At 39.7% G+C, this 25,296-nt stretch overlaps 3 protein-coding genes across 3 annotated transcripts; 1 reads left to right on the top strand and 2 right to left on the bottom strand.

Annotated features, from left to right (window-relative positions):
* Positions 1-106: 106 nt before the first annotated feature.
* On the top strand, positions 107-2,132 carry F4807DRAFT_470010 (HET-domain-containing protein; the record flags this gene model as incomplete). Its single annotated transcript, XM_048002776.1, has 2 exons — positions 107-1,557; positions 1,675-2,132. The coding sequence occupies 2 exons, from the start codon at positions 107-109 to the stop codon at positions 2,039-2,041; spliced, it is 1,818 nt and encodes a 605-aa protein (XP_047851055.1). The 3' UTR covers positions 2,042-2,132.
* A 469-nt stretch (positions 2,133-2,601) lies between these two features.
* Positions 2,602-4,824, bottom strand: F4807DRAFT_438352 (uncharacterized protein). Its single transcript, XM_047999111.1, has one exon. The coding sequence runs from the start codon at positions 4,607-4,609 to the stop codon at positions 2,822-2,824; it is 1,788 nt and encodes a 595-aa protein (XP_047851054.1). The 5' UTR covers positions 4,610-4,824; the 3' UTR covers positions 2,602-2,821.
* Positions 4,825-21,493: 16,669 nt separating this feature from the next.
* F4807DRAFT_438339 (uncharacterized protein) lies at positions 21,494-23,292 on the bottom strand. Its single transcript, XM_047999110.1, has one exon. The coding sequence runs from the start codon at positions 23,206-23,208 to the stop codon at positions 21,607-21,609; it is 1,602 nt and encodes a 533-aa protein (XP_047851053.1). The 5' UTR covers positions 23,209-23,292; the 3' UTR covers positions 21,494-21,606.
* Positions 23,293-25,296: the final 2,004 nt, after the last annotated feature.

The raw sequence follows: 25,296 nt of genomic DNA, 5'->3' as shown, positions 1-25,296 counted from the left end.
ACGTCCCAAGAAATCATAATGGAATCGCCTGCGATAAATGCGTGTTTCGCTATTATGTACTCATCACACAGAACACCTACGACCGAATTCATCAAAATAACACAATATGTACGACAAACTTGATCAATCGAAGAGTCAGATTAGGCTAATTCGTCTACTTCCTGGCCATGACTTCGATGAGATACATTGCGAACTTTTCACCGTGTCCTTAGATGAATCAAATGCGTTTGAGGCGCTCTCGTACGTATGGGGAAAGAAGGACAATCCTCTACCGATCATTCTTGGTGGGCAGGAAACCAAAGTCACGAGGAGCTTGGAGTCGGCCCTTCGGCACCTCAGATATGATGAAAAAGAGCGCATACTGTGGGTTGATGCCGTCTGTATAAACCAAGGCGACGATGATGAACGAAGGTCTCAGGTGCAGCTGATGCAACGGGTATATTCGAGTGCTACTCAGGTAGTCGTGTGGCTTGGCCCACTCCAAGAAAAGGATGAGCAAACCATTGAAATGATAGAAAGGCTGGGCAGTGATCGAAGGTTACATTGGAGCGCCATCCCAAATATAGACTTTGAACTTTTGAGGTTGTATCGTTTCCTACGCCATGACTGGTGGTCGCGCATATGGACGGCTCAAGAGGCTGCCCTTGCAAAGCAGATAATATATTATCGAGGGAAGACACGCCTATCCAGCCATGTCTTAACCAACATGGCCATAAGTTACACAGAACACGTCTCGAAAACCCACTGCTGTGACAGCTTGATGGCTCCAAAGAACAGGGTGGTCGTGTCAAGAGACGTCACGACTTTGACAGAAAATATCCTACAACTACGTCAGTTCCAGTTGAGAACTCGAAATTACAACTTCGATGAGGTCGCCTTGATGTTTCGACATAGGCAGGCGACAGACCCTCTTGATAAGGTTTACGGGCTCCTTGGGATATCTTGCGGTATCAAAGAATCCTCAATCGACTATAGAAAGAGCAAGGCTGAGGTGTACGAATTGGCCACACGGGACATTATTTCCCATAATAACAATCTAAATATACTCAGCCATATATTCCATTCGAAACCAGCCAACTCTAAGCGTCCTTCAGTCGCAGATGGATTGGTGAACTGGCCAAAAGATGTACCGTCTTGGGTACCAGACTGGACAATCATAGATAACAAAGCTGGAGGCGACATCGAGCTCATAAGATACAAGGCCCCTCTTTTAGACCATTACAATGCATGTGGTACACTGAGTTACAAGTCTATGGGAGATACGGTAGCCGGCAGGCTGCACGTCAATGGAGTGTGCTGTGACACAATTGAAGAAATCAGCAATAAATCTTATGAACAATACCTTACTCCCGATGTGGATATCATACAAGACTGGCGTAGGATGGCAGGAATGGAGAAAGATCCAGGAAAGGGTTACGTCGGAGGAGACACGGTGTCCGAGGCATTTTGGCGAACTTTGTGTCTGGATATCCGCGCACGCACTATCCTAGGCGAAGGGAAAGTCCGGCTCATCAGGCGAGCTGGTGATAGAGAACGTGCCGTACATCTCGCGTACTGGTATGTTGCTCTAAAAGCCTTATCTAGTCCTCGACTTTTTTCTTGCACACATAAAAACTAACATTAACCACTGTTGGTCGAAAACAAGTAATTAATACTGACCTCCCATTCATACAGGTACACGAGGCTTGCCGGCCGTACAGTTCTGCGTGTTTCAAGAGAAGAGGCTGGCTTCATGAAGAGGGTGACTGAATTTGACAATCATATATTAAAAACGACGGTGCGGCGGAGATTTGTCATTTCGCGGAAAGGGTACATGGGATTGGCACCTTCTGGAGTCGAAATTGGCGATCACATATGCATTCTTGCCGGTGGTAAGGTGCCTTTCATTGTTCGAGCTGTGCAACATAATGATAGCCAGGCTACCTCGCGGTTCGTGTGCCGCCTACTTGGAGATTCGTATATTCACGGACTTATGGATGGTGAAGCCATGAAGTTGGTGGATGATGGCGTATTGAAAGTAGAAGACTTCGAGCTGATATAATAAGCTTAGCTGACATTCCATCGTGAAGAGCACCTTTACGAGCTCTTGCTGTCTTTTAGCGTTAGTTAGGAAATTGGAATGTCTCAGCTTCACTTGTTCCGGGAATTCTGGAATACCATTGACTTCGAGAGTAGTCAACTGTTTGTATGGAACCAGTCGGTGATGCTGCGGAAGGAGATGGTGACTTCATCGCCAATACCGTCCGCGCCTAGGAGCCGGCGGGTCTCAGAAGGTATCTATAAACACTTTATCGGAAGCAGTGTTCCAGTGGTGCTTGAGGGGCCGATTTCCTCGAGCTCTATACTTGGTGGCTACTAGGTAACATTGTCCGGGCTTTGCAAACACTGCCTAGGTCTCTCAAACCAAATTAGACGAAGATCACCAAGGAAAGGACCCAGGAAGATCGTTAATCCAATTGTTTCGGGACTATCAAACAAGCCATATCGTAAGCTTAGACGCCCGACTTCTTCCTGACGCGCTGAAAGAGCGAGATAATGTTTTGGAACGCTTCAAGTTGGTGTGAGAGTCTTTGGTGACTACGCAGGGCTAGGGCAATCCAAGGTTGATATGCCCTCATGACATTAGCTGTGACAGCGACGAGGTCAAGGTAGGTTGTCATAAGGCGGTAGCAGGGTTTACGACCAGGTGGCATTTCAAGTTAGAAGATATACCTAGGTATGTCCCGTCGGAATCTCAGGGTATTTGGCTTTAACGAAAATTTTGGATAGTCGATTGACTAACGATAAATTCCAGCAATTCATCTCCAGCTCTTCCATAAACTCACCCACCGATGTGCTGCTCTAATGCCTTCTGCGGAATAGCCCATCGAGCACCGCGAGAGACTTGATCTTCCAAACGGGTACTGGAGCTTGGCAGTGAACTCCCAGGGTTATTCAGGTATTGCTCTTTGGCAATAGAGATAACTGGCATGTTCTCTCCGAGGTCCTCAACAATATTCACTGCCGGTCCCCCAACGCGGAACGTCTGTTTGGGCCACGTTTTAACCCAGGACCGCGCTTCATGACTAAAACATACATAGGATTGTACGTGGAACCTGTCAGTCGCATGCTTTTTTATAATTGCAGCCCGGATATTGTGCTTGTTGACAGCAGGCGTACTCCCGGGATAATAACCTACGAAAAAGCCTATGAGCACAGCAAACGATTCCCCCTGGATGCTAGTGATGCTCTCCTCGACCTCCCACCACGACTTGTCAACAGCTTGGAAATATTCTGGCTTGGCAAAGTCGGAATACGGTTTGGTAGGACTCGATAGAAGAGGCCGAATAGAGATGGCCTTTGGAGAGAATATGAAATATCCTTCTTCGTCCATCGAACCCTTGGGCAGCTGATCGAGGGCTTTTGCAATGGGATACTCGTTGTCCATCATCGATGACACTTCCTGCACCCCTTTGGCGTCCCTTACTTTTACGAATGCCTTCCCAGATACGGAAGTACGAGGAAACAAGGGAAAGGTCGAGATTTGTTGTGATGGCTGCACGCGGATAGCAGCGGCAAGCCAAGTTGCTCGCCCTCCTTTAGCCATTATCTCCCGCGCAAGCGCTATCGTAGCTTTAACGCGGTCATTCTTATTAAACTTTGATGTATCTAGCGTAACTCCAAAGAGGCCCATGATGCTGAAGACCATGTCGACCGGCCGAGAGGAAGTGCGCATAAGCGCGCTCTGCCAGATCGAATGGTCTTTCTCATCCTGGTCGAGCTCTGGTGACATGATACGGGCTAGGGCGCCGACGTTGGGAGAAAGGACCCTGCGAGTTTCGTTCCAGAACGGGAAGTCCTTGTAGGATCTGTCGGCGGCGTGCGAGCTGAACAGTTTGACTTCTAGCGGCAGGCGTGTCTCGCCTTTTTCGATAGAAAGAGTTCCGGTAGTGCAAGCATCGACGATGAGCGATAGAGATGTGGTCGCGGACCTAGACGGGGTAGGGCCATTCGGAACCGCATCAATATTCCCTTGCGTATCGCCTGCGTAGGCCCTACGCGAGCCGAGTTTCCAAGAGAATAAGACGAGGACGACTGGAGGCGCCACCGCTTCCTGCAACGTCCAACCACGATGGATCCATTGGGTCACTTCGTCGAGTCGGACAAGGAACTGAAGACCCCCGGGCACGACGATGCATATCTGACAACGACGATAGATATCATGCATTCGAGGTATTTGCCACTTCTTATCATCTTCGCTCATTTGCAGAACACAGAGACGATCGAGCCAGAGATATTTGATCTCTCGGGCAGCGCACACCATGCATGTGTCGTGTAGCACTTTGTCTCCAATAGGATCACCTTCGTCTTCTTTTTTCCGGGCGGGGACGTTGAAAGTTGGATCTGCAAAGTCCGCATCGGGGATGTTGCCTTTCCAGACATAGGATAAAGTCGCATAGGGAACTTCTGGGAAATCATTGAATTCGAGAATGGTCAACTGCTTGTGCTGGGTGAAGTCGTCACAGCTAAGGAGGCGGTACCGGTAGGGGGTAGCCCATTCTGTAATATCCAAGGATTTGGTTTCTAAGATGGTCCCCAGAGGAATATTGCATATGATATGCTTAGTCATGATATGTGGTCAAGCTTGATATGTCTACAACTTGTGCCGATGTTGCGTTGTTCTTTGAGACTTCTATTTTTTCGTTTCATACCTGTCATATTTGATGCCTAATAAAAAGTACACTTATCAGGCAACATACAGACAGTGGTCAAATAGAAGAATAGAACGAAAGCCAATCAAGAGCTAAGTCTAGAGCTGAGCTGAAAAGGTGCCTACGCCTATGCAACGTCATATATTACCTCTGATGCATCCTACGATCTCCGGTAATAGCGCCGACGTCTGTGAATCCGCATACGTCTGGCGGTGATTCAGCTAGGTAGAGACTGACTTTCATCTATACCAAATCATGTGCAAACGAGGCAGCACCTACTCATTCACGAGGGCTTCATTGTTACCTGCAACAACATGCTGAGATGATTCCCATAGCCTAGCAGCACTGACGATGCATGCAAACGCAATCCTCCACGCCTCTACCGTTGCCGATGACCTCTAATATCGTTCCAGCAGTGTTTACAGGCGGTTTAATAATGATACAGCGCCAACGCGATGCCGTACGACACCGCCGATGATTGATCTTGTCCTGCGATCGACTTCCATTCGAATCGGATCGTATTAACTCAAGTCCCATTGGCGACGACATGCTTGGATGCCCTAGGGAAATTGCTGCATATGAAAGGATGCCCTATCGCTGTCCCAAGCAACAGCACCAATGCCCCTAAGCCATTCGAACGCTTCCGCGGGAAATCCGACTTGGTAGAACAACTAATTTATATAGAACTGGATCCTGAGAAGTTTCGATTCATGACGGTATCGTCCTTGTCCCATTCTGACTTCAGCAAAATCGCGTTCGATAATGCACCTCATAGCTTCTTGTATGAGCGTATACATGGCTCAAGCATGTGAATTGCCGCAGCATTGGTCACATTGCCAAAACCTTGCTTGCGTGTCATTACAGTCCCATATATCGGTGTCCTAGATGTTGCCGGCGAGCACATTTGATTCAACGGCTTCTTCAAGAGCTTAAGTCGACGGTCATCTCGTGTTGCCTGTATGAAACTAGGCATAGAAGCTGAATTGCTACCTACCTTTGGTCTCCAAACATGATCCTCCCTGAGCTATGTCGATGAAGACTTAGCTACGTAGGGGACATATCCTTCCTTAAGTTGTCGGCCATATTTAGATCGCGTCTTAGCTCAACGTCTGCGGTACAAATCCGTTCGGATCATCAACGTTAATGCATTCGGGACGAGATCGACTGCTGCAGCCTCTTACAGATAGGACGATCCTGCGTCCGTTACATCGCAGAATCAATAGTACCACCGTATCCGACGTGCTCCTGAAACAATATGCAACTTGCTTCGTCCGCTTGGAGTATGGAAAAGCGAAATCGGGACAGGATTCTCTGTTTAATATGAAAGGCGCAAGGCCAGCTTTACCATAGAGAACGCTCACGCGTGCGCCTTATACTTTGTATAGGGGTTTGGCCTTGTGCGCCTTCCAGTTTCTTAGAAGGCGCACGGGGTAATTTTGCTGTACTAGTCGTGCGCCGCCGGATTTGTATGCTAGATGTCTTTGTGCGCCTTTCATAGTCTTTTGAGCGTTGTGACAACTATACGATCTGCATGAGCTGCCAGTTTGCCAAATAATCTATCAAGCAATTGCCTATCTGGAAAGCAATATCTTACATTATGTTCACTGTTATCAGCTTCATAAAACGAATCTGGAGTTATGGCTTTTAGACCTTCATCAATCTAGTGCGCCCTCAATTTTGTGTAGGATCTTAACTCGTGGGCCCCTCATGGTTTTTTAGGCATTGCGATGACTACATCGCCTGCACGAAGCTGCGAATTTGCGAAACGGTTCATTGAGTAATTCCCTATCTAAAACGCAATATTATATAGAATGTTGGCTACTATCAGCTTCGTAAAATGAATGTGAAGTCTGCGCAATTTGAACACCCATATATTTCGTGCGTCTTTGGTTTTGTATGGAATTCTAGCTCGTGCGCCTTTCAATCTTTCCAAGGCGCACGGGGTAGCTTTGCCATATTGTTCTAAAGGCGCACGCCTCACATATGCCCCTTTATGTGATAGATCCCCTCATACACCCCTATAATTCTCCCAATCATTGCAGAAATTGTACATCATGCTTGAAGGTGCGAATCTACCAAATAGCCCATTAAGTAATTCTTCATTTGACGAGTAATAGTTTATAAACATTAATGAATCTGGTGTGCCGTTGATTCTGCATGGAATCTTGGCTTGTGCGCCTTTCATTTTCTTCAGAGGCTCACGGGGTAGTTTTCCATACTAATCTAAAGGCGCACACTTAAATCCCTTGTCCGCCCCCTATTTCTTCCAACCATTGCGACGACTGCACATATTGCATGGAGCTATGAATCTGCCAAATAGCTTATCAAGTAATTCCACGTTCAGAACGTTCAGAAAGCAATGTTTTATAAGATGCCAATTACTGTCGACTTTAAAAGGCTCAATTCAATTTATGCATACTTTGAACCTGTACCAAACTGGTGCGCCTTTGGTTTTGTATGGAATCGTAGCTCGTGCGCCTTTGAGGAAAATAAAAGGCGCACGGGTAGTTTTGCCATACTAATCTCGAGGCTCGCGATTCGATTTTCGTGCGCCCCTATAATCATTGCGACGACTGCACATTTTCCATGGAGCTGCGAATCTTCAAAATAGCTTATTGAGCAATCCCCTATTTGAAAAGGAATGTTTCATGAGATGTCAGCAGTCGTCGGCTTTGTAGAGCGCATTTCAATTCATCGTCTCTTGAATCTGTACCAAACTGGTGTACCCCTCATTTTGTATGGGCCTTCAGGTTGGTGGATGGTGCGCCTTCCATACCCCTCAAAGGCGCACGAACAATTCTATCATACTAATCCGGCGGCGCACGCGTTTGCCCCTCATCTTATGCTTGATGCGCTTCTATGGGTTTTTTGCCATTGCAATAGCTACTTAATTCGCATATAGGTTTCAATAAGATGTTTTATTAAGTAATGTTCCATCCAACGAACAGCATCGTATAGAATGCCAATTATTCTAATCTCTCGGATCGCGTTTCAATTCTCATGGATTGCAAGTCGTGTCGAATTCGTGCGCTTTTTGCTATATATGGGGGTTAGGTCGGTGCGCCTTCTATATTCCCTAAAGGCGCACGAACAGTTCTACCGTATCAATCCGGCGGCGCACGCATATCCCCCTTATTCTATATAGTGAATCGTTGGGTGCGCCCCTTATGGTTTCTTCACCATTGCAACAACAATTGAATTCAAAGTTCCCGTCCCGTTCAAGATGTCAATTGTTCTAAGCTCTTGAATCGTGTTTCAGTTCTCATAGGTTGTATGCTGTGTCGATTGGTGCGCCCCTTATTTTGTATGTGATCTTAGGTACGTGCGCCTTCTAATCATCTAAAGGCGCACGAACAAGTTTGCCATACATTCGCCATACTAATCCAAAGGCTCACACGCGTTTGTATGGTGAATCGTCTCCTTATGGTTTTTGCCATTGCGACAACGACTTAATTGACAGAGCCTTCAATCTATAAAACCGTTTACCAAGTAATGCTCTATCTATCGCATATGCCAATCGCTCTAAGCCCTACGAAGCTACCAAATTGGTCAGATCGGTGTGCCTCTTATTTTATATGGGATATGATCATGTGCGCCTTTCTAATCATCCAAAGGCGCACGCAGAGGTTTACCATACTAATCTTGCGGCGCACGCGTACGCCTCAGGTTTTGTATGGGATTTGGTATCGTGCGCCTTATGCCAAATTTCCCTAATTGATAGAAGGCGCACGATCAAGTTTGCCATACTAATCCGAGGGCGCACGCGTACACTTCTTATTCTATACGGGATATGGCCTCGTGCGCCTTCTACATGAACCAGCGCCGGCGCGGCCGATACGCCCCTAGAACCCGCATGCAAGCTCACCTATGTTTATCCAACGTCATGTTCGTGTCCTTTCCAAGCTTAAAATATCAGATCTGGGAGGATTCGCACATCAAGGCGGTTTATGGCGGGGCTGTGACGATGTTTCTCCAGGTGCTGTGCATCTCATCTCTAACATCGCGCCGGGAATGCGACATTGCCGAAGCAGCGATGCAATCGACACCATGAGGCAATGGAGTGACCTAGAATTGGCGCATCCGGGTTGCATCAAGCTCATGGCGAGATTGAGAGTGGCGCTTGCGTGCCGCATTCTATCGTTGACCGGAAGAGCCGCGAAGATGCCCAGGCTCGTAAACTTTCGTCTCCTACATTAAGACCCTATTGCCTTCGAAAACGATCTGCAACCTCGTCACCGGACAAGCTGGACAGCTAGAATTGTGAAAACGATGGATCGAGAACAGCAAGCGATATGTACTTGACGAGACGAGTCTCCGACGACCTGCGAGAGTTGGCGACCGCTTTAGCAAGTGTAGTGTTGTAATAGGAGACATCGTAATCGACTAGACCACGATGGAATGGTATTGCGCTAGATCGTTCGTTCTCTCGTGAAGTTGTTGTATGTTCAATGCCAATCCGTGATTATGTCGATGCAGACTGGGAATAGTAGAATAGCATCTTGGCCATCTATTCGCGATACCAAGTTGAATCGCATTAGCGAGCTAAGGAGAGATATCATCTATGAGACTTCATCTCTGCAACAGTTTAAGCAGGTCAGCTCTAGGGATCCTTAGCCTTGCATGTGACCTGTCGATCCATTCTGACTACATAGTTAATGCGTGCTGAATGATACGATAGGAGGCGAGAATAAATCAACCACGAATTACGTATCGAGGTCGTTGAGCTTGCGGGGCATGCTTCGGAGACGATACAGTTGGATCTAGTGCATGTTCTCCGTGACTCTATGGTACTCATCGAACAGGGAGGTCAACCAGAGGCGATGGAGACCGTGTAGCGTACGGCGGATCGTTTAACGAGTCACAAGTCCTCAATACTAATATCACAGCCATTCCATGTGACTGTGTGGAGTGGTCAATGTGAGGTCAAAGGAACTTCAGTCGATGGAAACTCACTGCGAGACATTCTCTGTGCTAATCGATATTCTATCCTCTGGAAAGACGGACCTAAAGATTAAACTGAGGCGATAGGCTATAATATGACGGCATGTCTTTCATCGACTTAGACGTATAAATGTTTCTCGGTGATGCAAGAATACGCGTATCTCCATTTACGTTGTTTGGACACGAATAAGGAGGCCGTCATAGATGGAGACTGTTCTGGCGGCCTCGGCTTCGTCCTCGGAATCGAAGAGGTTGAAGCGCATATTCTTTAAGAGGCAGAGACCAGTGACAACTGATCCATGCTTCGTCGCGTGCATAGAAGGGTATTTTAACAAGGATAAGCGGACTGACTGGCCTAGTCGTGTACATCGACGGGCTGGAGCCCTATGACATTGACGGATCGCTAAGGGTTTCAAATTATGATTATAATGATAAATATATAATTTGGGAGCTTAGCAGAAATATCATTTCATGCTCAACGGCCGCGAGGCTTTGCTCGATTGCTTCTTCTAACTGTCCGCGTACTTCCGGGTACTCGCCGGCGCGATTGGCGATCGGGTCGGGAAGAAGACCTCGGACCCGCTTAACGAGTTCCTGAAGTCCGGGCCTCCTCATGTATATGATGAACATAATATTCCGGCATCGCTTTCATTGAGGCTTTCCGACCCGGCATCTTGGATAAATGTATGAACGGGTGCATTTCTGCTAGTCCTCATTTTTGGCATAACTTAGAATAATCCGTTTCCCTAAGGGTCGCGCAGGGATAGTTGTAGGTAGAGGCACACGTTCGCCATAGTAGACGTCGCAGTCAGTTTAAAAAGCGAAGTTATTCATTTTCTATTATATACGGTTTGATTGAGAAGTCCGGCTCATCACTGAACTCGCCGTGGGATAAGTAATGGCCAAGTCATTGATGCTGACGGGTCAATCTAGGGGGTACGGATGGGAGCATCGGTGCGCCTCTTATTTTCATGGTAGAAATCGGTCGTGCGCCCTTGGTCAATATGCGGAGGCGCACGGGGTAGATCTACGTATGAATCCAGGGACGCGCGTGCGCCTTTCATTTTGTATGTAGAAAAGGATCGTGCGCCTTCTGTCCGATCCGTGAATCTGCGGAGGCGCACGGCAGGTCTGTCCTGTATATCGAAAGGCGCACGGGATGGGTTTACCATACTAATCCAAAGGCTCACGCGTGCGCCTCTCAGTTTGTATGTAGAAAGGGTCCGTACGCCTTATATCAAATTGATGGAAGGCGCACAATATATAATCTGTGCGCCTCTCGTTTGGTAAGGCAATCCCTACGCGTGCGCCTTCTGTTAATCCTGGGGAATTGAGGGTATGTTTCCTGAGGCGCACGGCATAGGTTTACCATACTGATCCAAAGGCGCACGCGTGCGTTCTCGATTATATGGGATTTGGCATCGTACGCCTTATACCAAATCTCCCTAATTGACAGAAGGCGCGCGATGGAGTTTGTTATATAAATCCGAAGACGCACGATATACGATTGCTGCACCCCTGATTTTGTACGTAAACCCCATTCGCGCGCCTTCAGCTAAATCTGGGGAATTAAGGGGTAAGTTTCCTAAGGCGCACAAGTAGATATACCATACTAAGTTCAAGGCGCACGCATCCGTTCCTATTCCTATGTAGAAAAATTCCGTACGCCTTATACCAGAATTTCATTATTGACCGAAGGCGCACGATGAGGTTTTCCATATAAGTCCGAAGGCGCACGATATTATACGATTGCTTCGCTCCTAATTTTGCATGCAAACCCCGATCGTGCGGGCGCCTCTCGTGGTATGTTGTCCACATAAGCTTAAAGGCGCATTGGGTAGATTTTCCGTACTAAGCTGAAGGCACGCGCGTCCATCGCTTGAACTCGTTGTAGAAAAAGTCCGTATGCCTTATACCAGAATTCCATAATTGACGAAAGGCGCACGATGAGGTTTGCTATATAAATCCGAAGGCACACGATATATGTTGTCCAAATAAGCTTAAAGGCGCACGGGGCAGGTTTGCCATACTACGGCGGAGCACAGGGGTCATTGTGCAATTATCTCTTTTTTTATTAGGTCTATTATAGAGTAGCTTTAAAAAAACTAGGGATAGTTCTTCCGATAAGTAGTTAATGAGTAGCTGATAAGAAACTAGAGGGCAATGATTGGTTACTAATGTTTAGTTAATTATTAACGTGGATTTAACGTAATTTAATAACCTTTAAAATTTAATAATATATTTAATTAAATGTATTTTATACGTATATTTATTATTAAATTTTAAAAAATATAAAAAAAATATAAAAAATTAAAAAAAACTTTTATATATAATTTTTTATTAAAAAAATTCCTTAATTTAAATTACATTTTAAAAAAACGTATAATCGTTATAATATTATAAAAAATTTAAAACGGATATATTAATTTTAAAAAATATTACGTAATTATTTTATATTTCGTTTTTATTATTAATAATTTAAATATTTTATATAATAAAAACTTTAATAATTTTTTTAATTATAAATATATTTATATAAAATTTATATTATTAAATTTATTAAATTAAAAATTATAAAATAATATTATTTTTATTTTTATAAGTTTTATATATAATAAATTATATAAATAATTTTAAAACGTTATTTATAATAAAATTTTAAAAATTAATAAATTTAAATTAATAAAAAGTAATATTAAAATAAATCCGTAATTAATTATTTATTATAACGTTATATTAAATTAAATAAAAAAATATAAATGTTTTTAACCGATTTTTAATTTAATAAAAAATTATTTTAAATTTATAATATAATTAAATAACGGTTAAAATTATAATTTTATTAATTTATAATTAAATTTATAATATATTTATTAAATTATAATTAAATTACGATTAAATTATAATTAAAATCGTAAATAAATTAATTTATAATTAAATTTATATATGTTTTTTATTAAAATATTATTTAATAATTTATAAAAATATAAATAAAATTATATATTTAAATTATAATTAAAATATAATTAAAAAATATTAAACATTAAATAAATTATTATCGAAAGTTTATATTTTTTAATTTTATTTTAAACGTGTATTTATATAAAAAAAAAAATAATTATATAATAATTTTTATATTTTATTATATTATATTAAATAATAATTTTAATTATATAATATTAATTTTTAAAAAAAATAATACTTTTTTAATTAAAATTAATTAATACTTATAACGCTTTATTATTTAATTTAATAATATTTTTATCGTACATTTTATTTTAATATAATTTTATTAATTTTATATTTTTTAATTTTTTATATTTAATTATTTAATATATATAATTAATTAATTAAATTTAATCGATTTTTTTTTAATTAAATAATTTATAATTAAAAGTTTAACACCATGTATTTAAATTATATATAATATTAAAAATTAAAACATTAATTATATTAATTATATTAATTATTTTAATATTAATTTAATTAATTTATATATAATTAATTTAAAAAATTTTACGAATATAATATTAACGGTTATTATTAAAATTATTAATATTTTTATATATTATTTATATTATTTAATTTTAATATAAGTTTCGTAAAAATTAATAAAATAATAAAAATAAATATTTATAATAATAATAACCGTATAAAATTAATAAAAAATAATATAATAAATATAAATTACGGTTTAAATTAAAATTTTTATTAATTTTATTAATTTTATAAATTTTATATATATTTTTTTAACCGTTCGAATAATTAATTAATTTTTTTTTTTTAAGTTTTTATTTTAAATTTATAACTTAACCGTTATTAAGTTAATTAAAAAAATTTATTATATAATAAAATTTTATAATTATTATAATTATTATTTTTTAAAAATTAATTAATTAATTTTAAATAATTTAATTTATACGTTTTAAAATTTAAAAAATTTAATTTTCCTTAACTTTATTATAAAATTAATAAAAATATTATTATATAAACCGTATAACGTTAACAACTTTTAAAAAAATAAATAAAATTTAATATAATTTTTTTTTATAATTCTTTATTAATTAAAATTAAGCCGTTATTTTTAATAAGTTATTAATAACGGTTAATATTTTTTATTTTTAAAGTTTAAATTTTAATAAATTAAAAACATTTAAAATTAATTTATAAAAGTTCGAAAAACACGTATTTATAAAATAAATTTTATTATTTAATAAATAATCCCTTATAAAGTAATTAATTAATATTTTAATTTTTTTAAACCACGTAATTATAATATATAAATTAATATTATTTTTATATTTTTTTTAATAAAATTAAAATTATTTTAAATTTTATTAATTTAAATAAACCGATTTAATTATATTTAAATAAAAAATCGGATTTAATTTTTTTAATAATTTATTTATAATTAATTTTATAATTTATATATATTTTATAAATCCGATTATATAATAAATTTAAATTATAATATTTATTTTTTAAATAACGTTTTAAATGTTTATAAATTATTTTAATTTAATTAATTATAATAATTTTATAATTATATATATTAAATATTATATATTAATAATATTCGGTTTATTAAAAAAAGTAAATAATAATTATATAATTTAAAAACGTTATAAATAAAAAAATTAATAAAATAATTAAAAAAATAAATATTATATATTATTAATAAATTTAAGTTATAAAATTTTATTTTAACGTATAAAAAATTTAATTAATTTAAAAATAAATAAAATAATAAATTAAAAAATTATATTACGTACGTTTTTATTTTTAAAATTTTTTTTTTAATAAACTTTAAATGCGTTAAAACGTTCCTTTATTATTAACGTAAATATAATTTTTAAAAGCTTATATAAAACCATCGTAAAAATCCGGTTATTTTTTAATATTTAAATTTTAATATTAAGTTTTTATTTTTTTAAATAATTAAGTAATTTATTAATTATTTTACATTTTTTTAAAATTTTCGCCGTTATTATTACTTTCGTTATTAATTTTTTAATTAATTATTTTATACGTATATAAATTTAATTTAAGTTTATTATATTTAAAACCGCCGTAAAACCGCATTTCGTTAATATTTCGTAACTTTATAACCGAATATTTATTTAAATTAAATCATTTTTATTTTACGTAATAAATAACGTTTTTTAAAATATACCATTTATAAAATTATTAAAATATATTTACGAAAACTTAATTAATTATAAATTTAAATCTTTTAATAAAATTATTTAATATAATTATTAAGGGTTAAATTTAATGTTATTACCGTAAATTATTTAAATAATTTAAATGTTATAAAAAGTTAAATTTTAATTCGTTAAATAATATATTAAATGTTATATAAAAGTTAATGTATAAAATAATAATACCCGTAATATTAAAAAATAATATATCGAATTTATTAATTTAAATATTATAAAATTAATATATAAAACGTATATAATTTTAATAACGTATATATTAATTTACACGATATATATTATTAAATAATAATACGTTTAAATATTATATTTATATTTAAATATATTATTTAAAAGTTTAAAATAATTTTTTTATTTTATTAGTTTTTTCGTTAATATTCACGAAATAATTAATTTCGTGCTTTTTTTTATATTTTTTTAATTTTTTTAATAATAATTAAATGTTTAATAAACCTTTTTACATATATTATTTAAATAAAATATTTACGTTTTACACGTTTTATAAAATAATTATTATTTCGTTTGTACGTATAATTTAAATAAATTCGTAATTAATTAATTAAATATTAAATAAATTATCGGAATTATAAGTTATACCGTTAATTATATTAATATTTTTTTTAATATTCGTAAATTTATTAAATAAATATAAGGTTATTTAATTACTAGTTAACGAATTAATCCGTAATAATTTTAATATAATAATATTTATATTTAAATTTTAACGTTATTATTAATAATACGTAACATTTATTTTAATAATATTAATATTATAATTATAATTTAAATTTTTAATTATAATAAATTATTATTTTAATTTAATTTAATATAAAATTAAAGTTTTATATATATAATTATATTTATAAAAAAATCGTTACCGTTTAATAAGTTTTTTAATTATTATTAATTTACCGTAATAATTATATATTAAAATAATATTTTTTATATATAATTAATTATTTTTTTTTAATATTTTATTTTTAATTAAGTTTAAAATAATTATAATAAAACTTAATTCGCGAACGTATTTAATATACGTATTAAAAACGTTTTCGTATAAATTAAATAATTAATTAATATCGTATAAAATTAAGTTTTTTTATTTCTAAGCCGCTTATTTTTAATTAAATAATATAATAAATATTTTCGTAAATAAAATAATTTTATTAAATTTAAATAACGTAATAAAATAATATTATTTTAATATTTAAAAAAATAATTAATATATTATTAATTAAATAAAAGTAATAAAAATTATAAACGTTATAATTAACGTTATAATTCGAAAAAAAGTAATAAAATTTAAAATTATTATAAAAATAATATAATAAATTTTAAATATTATTTTATTATTATAATATTTAAATTTAAATAAAAATAATTTTAAATTAAAATAAATTAATATAATTTTATATTATAAATAAATATATATAATAAATTAATTAAATAAATATTTATTATATATATTAAATAATTAAACATAAAAAATTAAAAAGTGTAAAATTAATAAAGTTATGTTAAAATAAGGTATGCGATAAAAACACTGCCAAATTAAGTAGTAAGGCGTCGTAGGTATTAACTAATCTCAATTAGGAAAGTGTCGTTTTTTTCAGGAATTAATGTCGTGTAGTTAAAGTTACTGTATACTAAGCTCAAGGCGCACACGTGCGTCTCATAATTTATGTGTAAGATAGGCTCGTGCGCCTTATTCTGAATTTCCTCTTATTAAGTAAAGGCGCACGATATGTCAATGTTATGCTTGCTTCCTATAAATTTGAAGGCGCACGCGTTCGTCCCTGAATCTATAAAAAAAGGGGTCGTGCGCCTTCAATTGAATGTCTCCAATTGAGGTGAGGCGCACGTGCGGGGTTTGCCATATGAAACTGAAGGCGCACGATATGCCACTGCTGCGCCTCTCACTTTGTATGTAAAAGTCGGACGTGCACCTCACTGCTAAATTTGGGGAATTGAGGGAGGCGCACAGGTTGGTTTGTCATATAAATTCGGAGGCGCACGTGTGAGCCTCGAGTTTATTATGATGATTCTTCTCGTGCGCCTTCTACGTATTTTCTTCCTTCCACAATTAAATCGAAGGGGTTGATAATGTTCATATACTTTTTCAACTTCATCTCAGTATAGGGAGCTATCGTGGTCCTTCTCGCCGTTTGATGCACCATTCCTGACAGTCATTGAAGGATGGTAACCGGTGTGTTGATTGCGGGCGCATTTGTGGTGGGTGCATCATCCGGGAAGCTCGTCGTGGGATAGCCCCTTTTTGAGGTGCTGGTAGAAATGGCTTGTAAGGCCGCGTACGCCTTAATCTAGGACATTCTGCTCGCGACATCCCAATACCTTAATAAGGTCGTTGATGAGCTAATTGGCAAGTTTATCAGGTCTAGTATTGGCGAATGGGAATCTATACGGATGGAGAGCACCATAGACCCGTGCAGAATTGACGGGCTGGTGACTCAAGGGAGACCCAAAAGATTGATGCACCTCATACGGATCGGCGGAGAAGAGCTGACGGGAGCGGATAGAGTATTGGTATAATCCTGTGCATGCTCGAGATTCCTCATATGCTACTAGCCGCATGCAGCAGCCGCTCGGGAAGTGCGTGAGGAGCCATTCCCCTTTTCCTCAACGATGCACGTATCAAACCAAACGACGACAAGGTTTCCACTTCACCTTTTGGATGAAATTATCGAAGGGTGCCAGTTACGTTCAAGAAGCGTTCTGTCTAGGGATTTGCACATTTCTACGATGCATGGGACATTCATCCGGAGCGTCCTCATACGAAGAGGTGAATTTAGAATACCAAGTTGAGGCATTTATTCGTGCGCCGCTGGATTTGTATGGGAAACAGCTTCGTGCGCCTTCGCCAACATATAAAGGCGCACAAGCTAGAAACCCATACTAGTCCCGAGGCGCACGCGTGAGCCTTCTATTTTGTATGGCAAAGACTCCCGTGCGCCTTTTGATAAATCTCCCCGGCGCACCGGCCGAGATCCTCATACCGATATACCATTAGGGCAATTGAGCTAACCCCGGCTTCTGGCATCTTGCTCGAGAGTCGGGCTGTCTTTTGGCTTTTCTTTCCTTCTTTTATTCCTATAAGCACTTACATGCTACATTCGCTGATCTGTTGCCAAGTACACCGACGACAAGCTACACAGATCTCGACCAATGTCAATGAAGCTCAGCCCATACGTTGCGCAACTTTACCATTGCATGCTCTATTTAAACATGTAGAACATTTCCATATGGCCGCAAGATGCACGCGATTAATCATGCGCATTGATGGTGCGCCTCTCATTTTGTATGGGAAAACGTGTCGTGCGCCTTCTTCTATTATACGGATTTTCAAAAGGCGCACGGAGTCAAAATAGGGGCTCACACGTGCGCCTTCGATTTAGTATGGTGGAACTGCCCGTGCGCCTTAGCAAGAATCGAAAAGGCGCACAACCCCCTTTTTACATATTAAATAAGAGGCGCACGCGTGAGCCTCGAGATTAGTAGGTGTTTCTCGCTCGTGCGCCTTTTACTCTTTTCTTACTTCAACGACGCCGTTCAGAGATGAAACTATGTCTGCAGCTTGTTCAAGGTTAGTTACGAGATAGGAGTACTGGATGCGATCATAAACGGGAGGCATACGCATGTATTCAGGGCTCAAACGGAGTTCTCGTTTCGACTGTCATTTTCGTATGTTAGATCAAAAGTGCATCGATGCACCCACTGTCTCAATTCTCCAGCTCGGCGACGACATGCTAAGATGTGTGGGGTCGCATTTTGTATGCCATAACGACTTTTGGATGGATGTGCATTGAGTTTGAGTCACTATCTTGTGGTGCAAGCCATACGACGCTCGATCCGAGGTCTGCAGACCATGGATCATGACAGAATCGGTGCATTTGAGCTGTTGCTTATCCGACGACTAGTTCTACATGCTAGGCTCGGTGCATTAGCATGCATAGGATTTATATCCAGGATCGAGCTCATTTCTTGGGCACTAGAATACGGCCATCTCGAAAGCTGCATGGTTGAAAAAAGATCGATCAGTTCACCACGGACAGTGCACGACGAAAAGTAACCCTCCGCTATCGACATCTTCGCATGATGCACGAAGTGTCCCTAGGCGAAACAGTCAATAGAGGTAGGTAGGTATGTATTGAGATGAACATTGGTGGGTCATCACACTACTCGATTTCCAACCGTTAATTCCATCCACGAGCTTTAATTTTATCCCTCAGCCTACGAGCGATCTCGATATACTCAACAGTGACATCATATAATGGGTCAACTAAGTACTTGCTAAGCATGGCCGTGTACCTCTGTGTCTTTTCTCTCGCATCGGCATAGCATCTGATTGGCTACGCTCTCGACTGGTGAGTGCAAGATTCCGCCGAGACGAATTGAGTATCTAGATAGCGTGGCTCGAGTTACTCTAATCGTGCTCGGCTCGTTTTAAATAGGTCTACGGTCTGTTCGACATCGCGTACAGCGTCAATCAGGTCCGATCCATCGGAGGACTAGTACCTTGACGCCTCGAGACCAGAGATGGCCCTGAGGTCTGTTGGCGGCTAACCCTGGGGAAGAAATGACGAAGGCTTTTCCTGTATGTATACCTACCGTTAGGCGACAGTGCCCAGTTTTCTAGAGCTCCTCACGCGACTTGACTTTTTCTCATTTGTTAGTTTCTCGTTGTGATAGCATCTGAAGGTCTTGTACTCGTTCCCGGTTCTCGAGGGAGATATGGCGCCTCCATCATTTGTGCGGGCTTTGCCTCGAGTTCGGGACAAGCGGAATGGATGTCAAGAACGCTTACGAAAAACTAGACCGGCTGAAACCTGTATTGGACGGCGAGGCATGTCTACACCATCTGTTCTATCTAGGTACTAATGCTGCTAGCTATAATAGATATGATTATAAACTTGATTATAAACTTTTAATCCGTTTAACCAGTTGCTCGCTCATGGCTCGGAAAATAATAAAACTAGCCGGATGCGTAGTCGCGTTCCGAAGTTGTTTTCGTCCCTAATAAACAGGTCCTGCAGTGCGAGATCGCTCACCGTGCCGTTCTTGTAAATTTGACCTGCATTGAAGTGATGGGCGACGATTATCATTGGACAACTCTGCGTGGTTATGGTAACCCTCACATTTTCTACAGCCTGGCTCAGAGCAATATTACGAACAGGAGCCCTTGCCTATCTCTAATGTCTATTTCGAAGACATAGAACGCTAGGCAGGACTGGAACCAATTATGCTAGCAACCTAGATAACATGGTAGCTTCAAGTAGTCTCATCATCGAGTTCGAGAACCCCTTGTCTCTACCAGCCTCGCCGAATAGTCGCTAGAGTTCACAACAACTTGAATCGATTGCGACCCGCATCTAAAGCCTCGATTTTGATCCCGGTGCATCTAACTGATGATTCTATGGATAGTCTACTACGAAACTACACATCAATTATGAGGTCGGTTGAGGTATCCCAAGCGTTGAGACGGGGTTTGCTATGAGTCGATTGAGGATGATGGTGCGGGATTGATTGCTGGACTCGAATTATTTTAGCTTCCAGAAGAAGGGTCGCTTTTCTGTCTCGTGAATGGTATATTCTTCTATGAGCGTGAGGAGTCCGAAGATCCGATGCTTGACGTCTTGGATGATCTTCTCCAACTCACAGTGCCCAATGACGTCGCAGCATCGGTCAAGGTTCTGGTAACAAGCCCGCGGCCGACATCAACGGCTAGAATGATTTTTGAGGATATGGATGATAACCTCGGCGGTGCTGGGGCAACGTCCTCAATATTATCTATGGACTTACTAACTCTGTCGCAAGTGGATGTTAGCGAAGAGAGGTTTGCTAGAAATTTAGGAGTAATTGGGGACGAGGAAATCAGAATAGGGTCAGGAGAATGAGGTCTAGTGTATCAACGGGCGCGGTTGATATAGTACAAGTACGAAATGTTTTGCTCCTATCTTTCTTCTAAATCTACTCTTCTTTCTATCTAGTATCGGCGACTCTTGATATGACTCTACGCTCTTAAACGGAAACCCTACCTAGATATTGTAATACCTACCTAGACAATATTTGCCAGGTGGCTTATAAAGGGGGTTTCAAGACTGAACCGACCCATTCCCCTTTCAGCAGCCAACTATTTCCCAATTTCGGTTACTCCAGTCTCTTAAGTCGGAGAGCACCTCTAAGGGCGCGTCGCCAAGCAAATAAACGGAGATCACTCGCTATTATCCTCTAGTTCTCTTGCGAGCACAGACCCGATATTAAGACCCGGCACGAAGGCATCTTCCTACATAGCCCACAAGCTTAGGTGCAACTGATAGGATTCTTATATCTAAAGCTCTTGCGTCGGGAAATATACTACTATTACCATATAATACAGGTGAGAGCGAGTTTCTCCATGTTTATACGGCTGTTTCAGGGGTACTTCATTAATCCCATAGCCACTTTGCAACTAGATATAGGGGGAGCCATGAAGCTTCTCTACACGTACGCCAGCTCATCTTACGATATCACTCTTATTTTACCTTCATATCAAAGCCAAGAAGGCCAGCTCCATTATAGTAGAATTGAAGTAATTTTCGAAGTCACAAAAGCAAGTACATGTGCAGAGACATCGTAACGAATAACGTCATGGATTTGATTAGGAATTGGTGAAGAATGGCCTTTCGATAGGCCAAGTGTCTCGTCATAACATCGCTTATACCTAGGTAAAATAGCACCATTATCAAGGTCCAAGGGCACTACCGTCGTGGGCTCGCCAAACTGATCCATTCTTGAATCCTTCGTGTTGCCAGGTGAGGCAACCCCTTATATTTCTTTTCCTGGTACGTCTCGTCGATAGATCGCATAATTCTCTTCGCCCTAGTCACCATGAGACTTCTCGCATTCGCCCAGTGCTCCTTTGCTATTAGTTGGTCCGCCTCATTTACCAATTCCTGTCTTCTCTTTCGCAAGGCGGGATCGTCGGCTTTCTCTACGACGCAGAGCGCACAGCTACACCCAAACCCCCAGGTAGTCTCAAGGGCTCTTTGCCTTGCTTCGTAGTCGCTCGACTCGTCGTAGCGATGGAAGATTTCTTCGCCGGATTTGATGGGCCGAGAAGCGCGGAGGATCATCATGTCACCGACGTATTCTTTCTCTATGTTAGCGACGCAGGAATGATTGATGTACGCGGCCCGCACCCAGAGACCGGTACTTGCATTGCTTGCGTCTTCTTCTCCGAATTGGCTGCCTGGACTGAAGGCGTTTCGGGATACGATGTCGTGTACTCGAAAAGTATCGACGATGGGGCCGTCTTCGGTCCTAAACGACTCACTGCCATCTCCCTGGTAATCTCCGTACAAATCCATGACCTTTTCTATCTGGGAATCGTTGCTGAGAAGCTTCTGTACGATGGATTTTCTTAAACCGACAGGCGATATTCTGATTCTGTCGTCCCGCGAATCGTATGTCACCGCCGTCAAGGCCTCCTTGTCGTGACCCCAGACTACGCAGAACGCCTTCTCACACATGACTAGCTCACCGGTGGCTATGTCTTTAGTTGCGAACAAGCCGCGACCTTTTCCCGGGCTCTCTCCTATTTTCGTGTTGACGATAAAATCCGCAGCATCGACGCGCGGACGAGACCTCGATAGTGCGGCCTTTATCTGTTTAAAGTTATATCTTCCCGTCTCTTGCTCGCGGAGACGTTCTTCTATCTTTTTCAAGTAAACGGTTGCGCTTTTATTAGCGGGCTTAAGCTTTCGCTGGTTTTCGAATAAAACCGTCGCCTCTTGGTATTCGCCGAGGTCGTAAGCGGCGCAACCTGCGCGAAAATAAGCCTTGCTATCAAGATCCTTCGATGCCTGGTCTTCCTTTTCGATAAGAGCAGCTTTGGCGTCGAGCTTTGCCTCGTCTAGTCGACTCAGGAGAAGGTTGACGTGAGCTCGGTTGCGGTGGAGGTCTCGAGCCAGATCAGGATTCGTTGCAGATAAGGCATCTTGTCTAGCAACGCCGATGCCGTCGGTATACATCGCGTGAGCTAGAGGTAAGTTCTGTCGTCTGAGAGCTGTATTCCCCTCATCTTTAAAAGCCTTCGCAATCCTCTCTGCTGTCGCCGCATCCTTTGCTTGGCCTTTCAATTCTTTAACGGAGCTAAAATCACCGTTCGTCGTCTTGTTTCTATAAACGATCAGATCCGAAGGATGATCCACGCGAATAGTAGCTTCGCCCTGGTCTGTGAGGGTGAAGTATGGCTCTTTTACCACGAAAGATGACGCTGATTCCAAAATATCCTCTTCGTATTTCGAATTATGCAAGCACAAATCTAAACGTTCCGTTTCTCCTTCTTCATCCTGAACCATAGTCCAAGATCTAGCGATAAGCGCGACCACCGGACTCGCACGCTTGACGGTGAGATGGCGGCCGCGATGGTGAGTGTCCGCTCGGAGATCGGCGAGTTTCATCAGCTGCAAATTTTGAAGCGGAGTAACGCAGGGTGGGTATGGCTTCCCCACGGCAACGATCGGGAGCTGACCTCCTTTGCCTCTTGTCTGTGCCAGGTCGGCATCTGGAGCGCCCATATCCGCCAAAAGAGATGCGCCAGTAGTTTGCTTAACAGCGACCTGGGAATCTCTCGGTTCTCGCGCGTTGCCTGCTAACTCAGAACATTTCTTCAACCTCTCTTTGATAGAATTCCTGATACGGTCTGCTTCTTGCTCGGTCATAAAGACCGTGTTCCCGTCGTGCTGAGAGGCCATCATGAAACCAAAGCATCCTTAGTCTTACGATATAGTGCACTTTTTACTACTGTTTCTTGGTATGATGAATAGGGGCTGGTCAGTATCTTTATACTGGTCGGGGTTTTCGTTGGAGTAGATCCATGCGTGTTTATCGCGGTTATATCATAAGTAACAGGGCTCTTTAAGCATGTACTATGGATATTCAGGTAGTCAGATTAAACATCTTTGGAATAGTCCCATATTTTGCGATAATTTTTACTTGGATCAACACATATGGCAACTCTGATTTGATGATACCATATCGGCATAAGAGTCATTCTGCAACCCTTTACGTACCCCTCGCATCTGATGTCAGCGCACCGTTCCTATCTGGGTAAGTGACAGCTAAGTATCTAGATTCCTAACTCCCGAACTCCAATGTTGAGGGTTACAGGGGTTATTCAAGATAGTCCATGTTATGCTGCTCTCGTATACGCTCGTATATTACATAATTGCTGATCGGCCTAGCCGTTTTCTAGTTTCAACTTGGAACTTTCAAAGTGTACAGATAGTGAGTACCTAGATTAATCAAAACACGTTGGTAATTACTATAACACGTAACGGGTTGCCAGCACTAGTACGAGTTGCTTCAATATTCATAACTTCCAAGGTTTTTATGCAAATATGTAACGAGCAAATAAATAATATTTCAAGATTTTATAGTCGCTTTTACCTAAGCTTCCGCCTTATGCTCCCTATTTTCCACGACGAATCCACACATTTCGGCCACTTACAACTTATCAAGATATTATAATAATGTTACGTTAACTGATAGACTTTGCTGGCGAGCTCTAGATGAGATGTTTATTGATCTGGCAATTTATGGATGATAGGTTCAAAAGATGGCTATTCCCAAGGTCGCTGCGTGTGCTCATACCCCCTCGAGGTTGTAGCTTTCGCGGAGCTCTAAGGCTATCCGGTTTAGCTCTGGGAGCTCTCCGTGTGGCAGATCATCATTGCGATATTATTAGCAGCCAACACAATTAAGAAGTGACAATAAATATATCCTCGCTAGGTAGAAAGGGGTTATCTTTCGTTCAACTCCAAGCAGATGAAAACAGAGCATGGATTTTTCTATCAAGTGAGCATATCCCCTCTTGTTCCAGTACTAAAAGCAAGATGACCATATTTTAAGACGAAGGCAGTTTCAAATACACATCATTCCATCTATCGATGAGTTGGGTTACTCTATAGTTACTTAGGTAATCAACGGTTCATGTAACTCTAAGCAAATCACCATTTTTCACGTAGTTAACTCCAATGAGACTTATATTCAACAAGAGTCAAACTCAGGAAAGCACTTAACTCTCTGAATAAAGCACCTCGTTCCACGCAGTGCAACTAACTATTCATATAAAAAAGTTTGGGCGTAAAATGTCCTTCGGACGGATAACATCCTTAACGACCTAATAATATAACATTACTACCACTATCTGTTCTTCATTCTTCCTTTTATACTTCATACGTCATCTTGTTTCGATGATGATAAGCGTGTTGTTTCAGTGTATTCTAGGCAAGTATCTATTAGCCCCATGAGTCCGCTATACCAAGGTCCTATACTATACCTAGGTTCTATACTATACCTAGGTAGGTCCTATACCGACTCTCATATTTACACGAAACTACCTATAGTATCCATAACTCCCAAGTACATCGGATTATATGACAAGA

The sequence above is a fragment of the Annulohypoxylon truncatum genome (genome assembly GCF_022578515.1).
Source record: "Annulohypoxylon truncatum strain CBS 140777 unplaced genomic scaffold F4807scaffold_33, whole genome shotgun sequence".
NCBI classification, from domain to species: Eukaryota; Fungi; Ascomycota; class Sordariomycetes; order Xylariales; family Hypoxylaceae; genus Annulohypoxylon; species Annulohypoxylon truncatum.
This window is presented reverse-complemented; position numbering and strand designations above follow the sequence as displayed.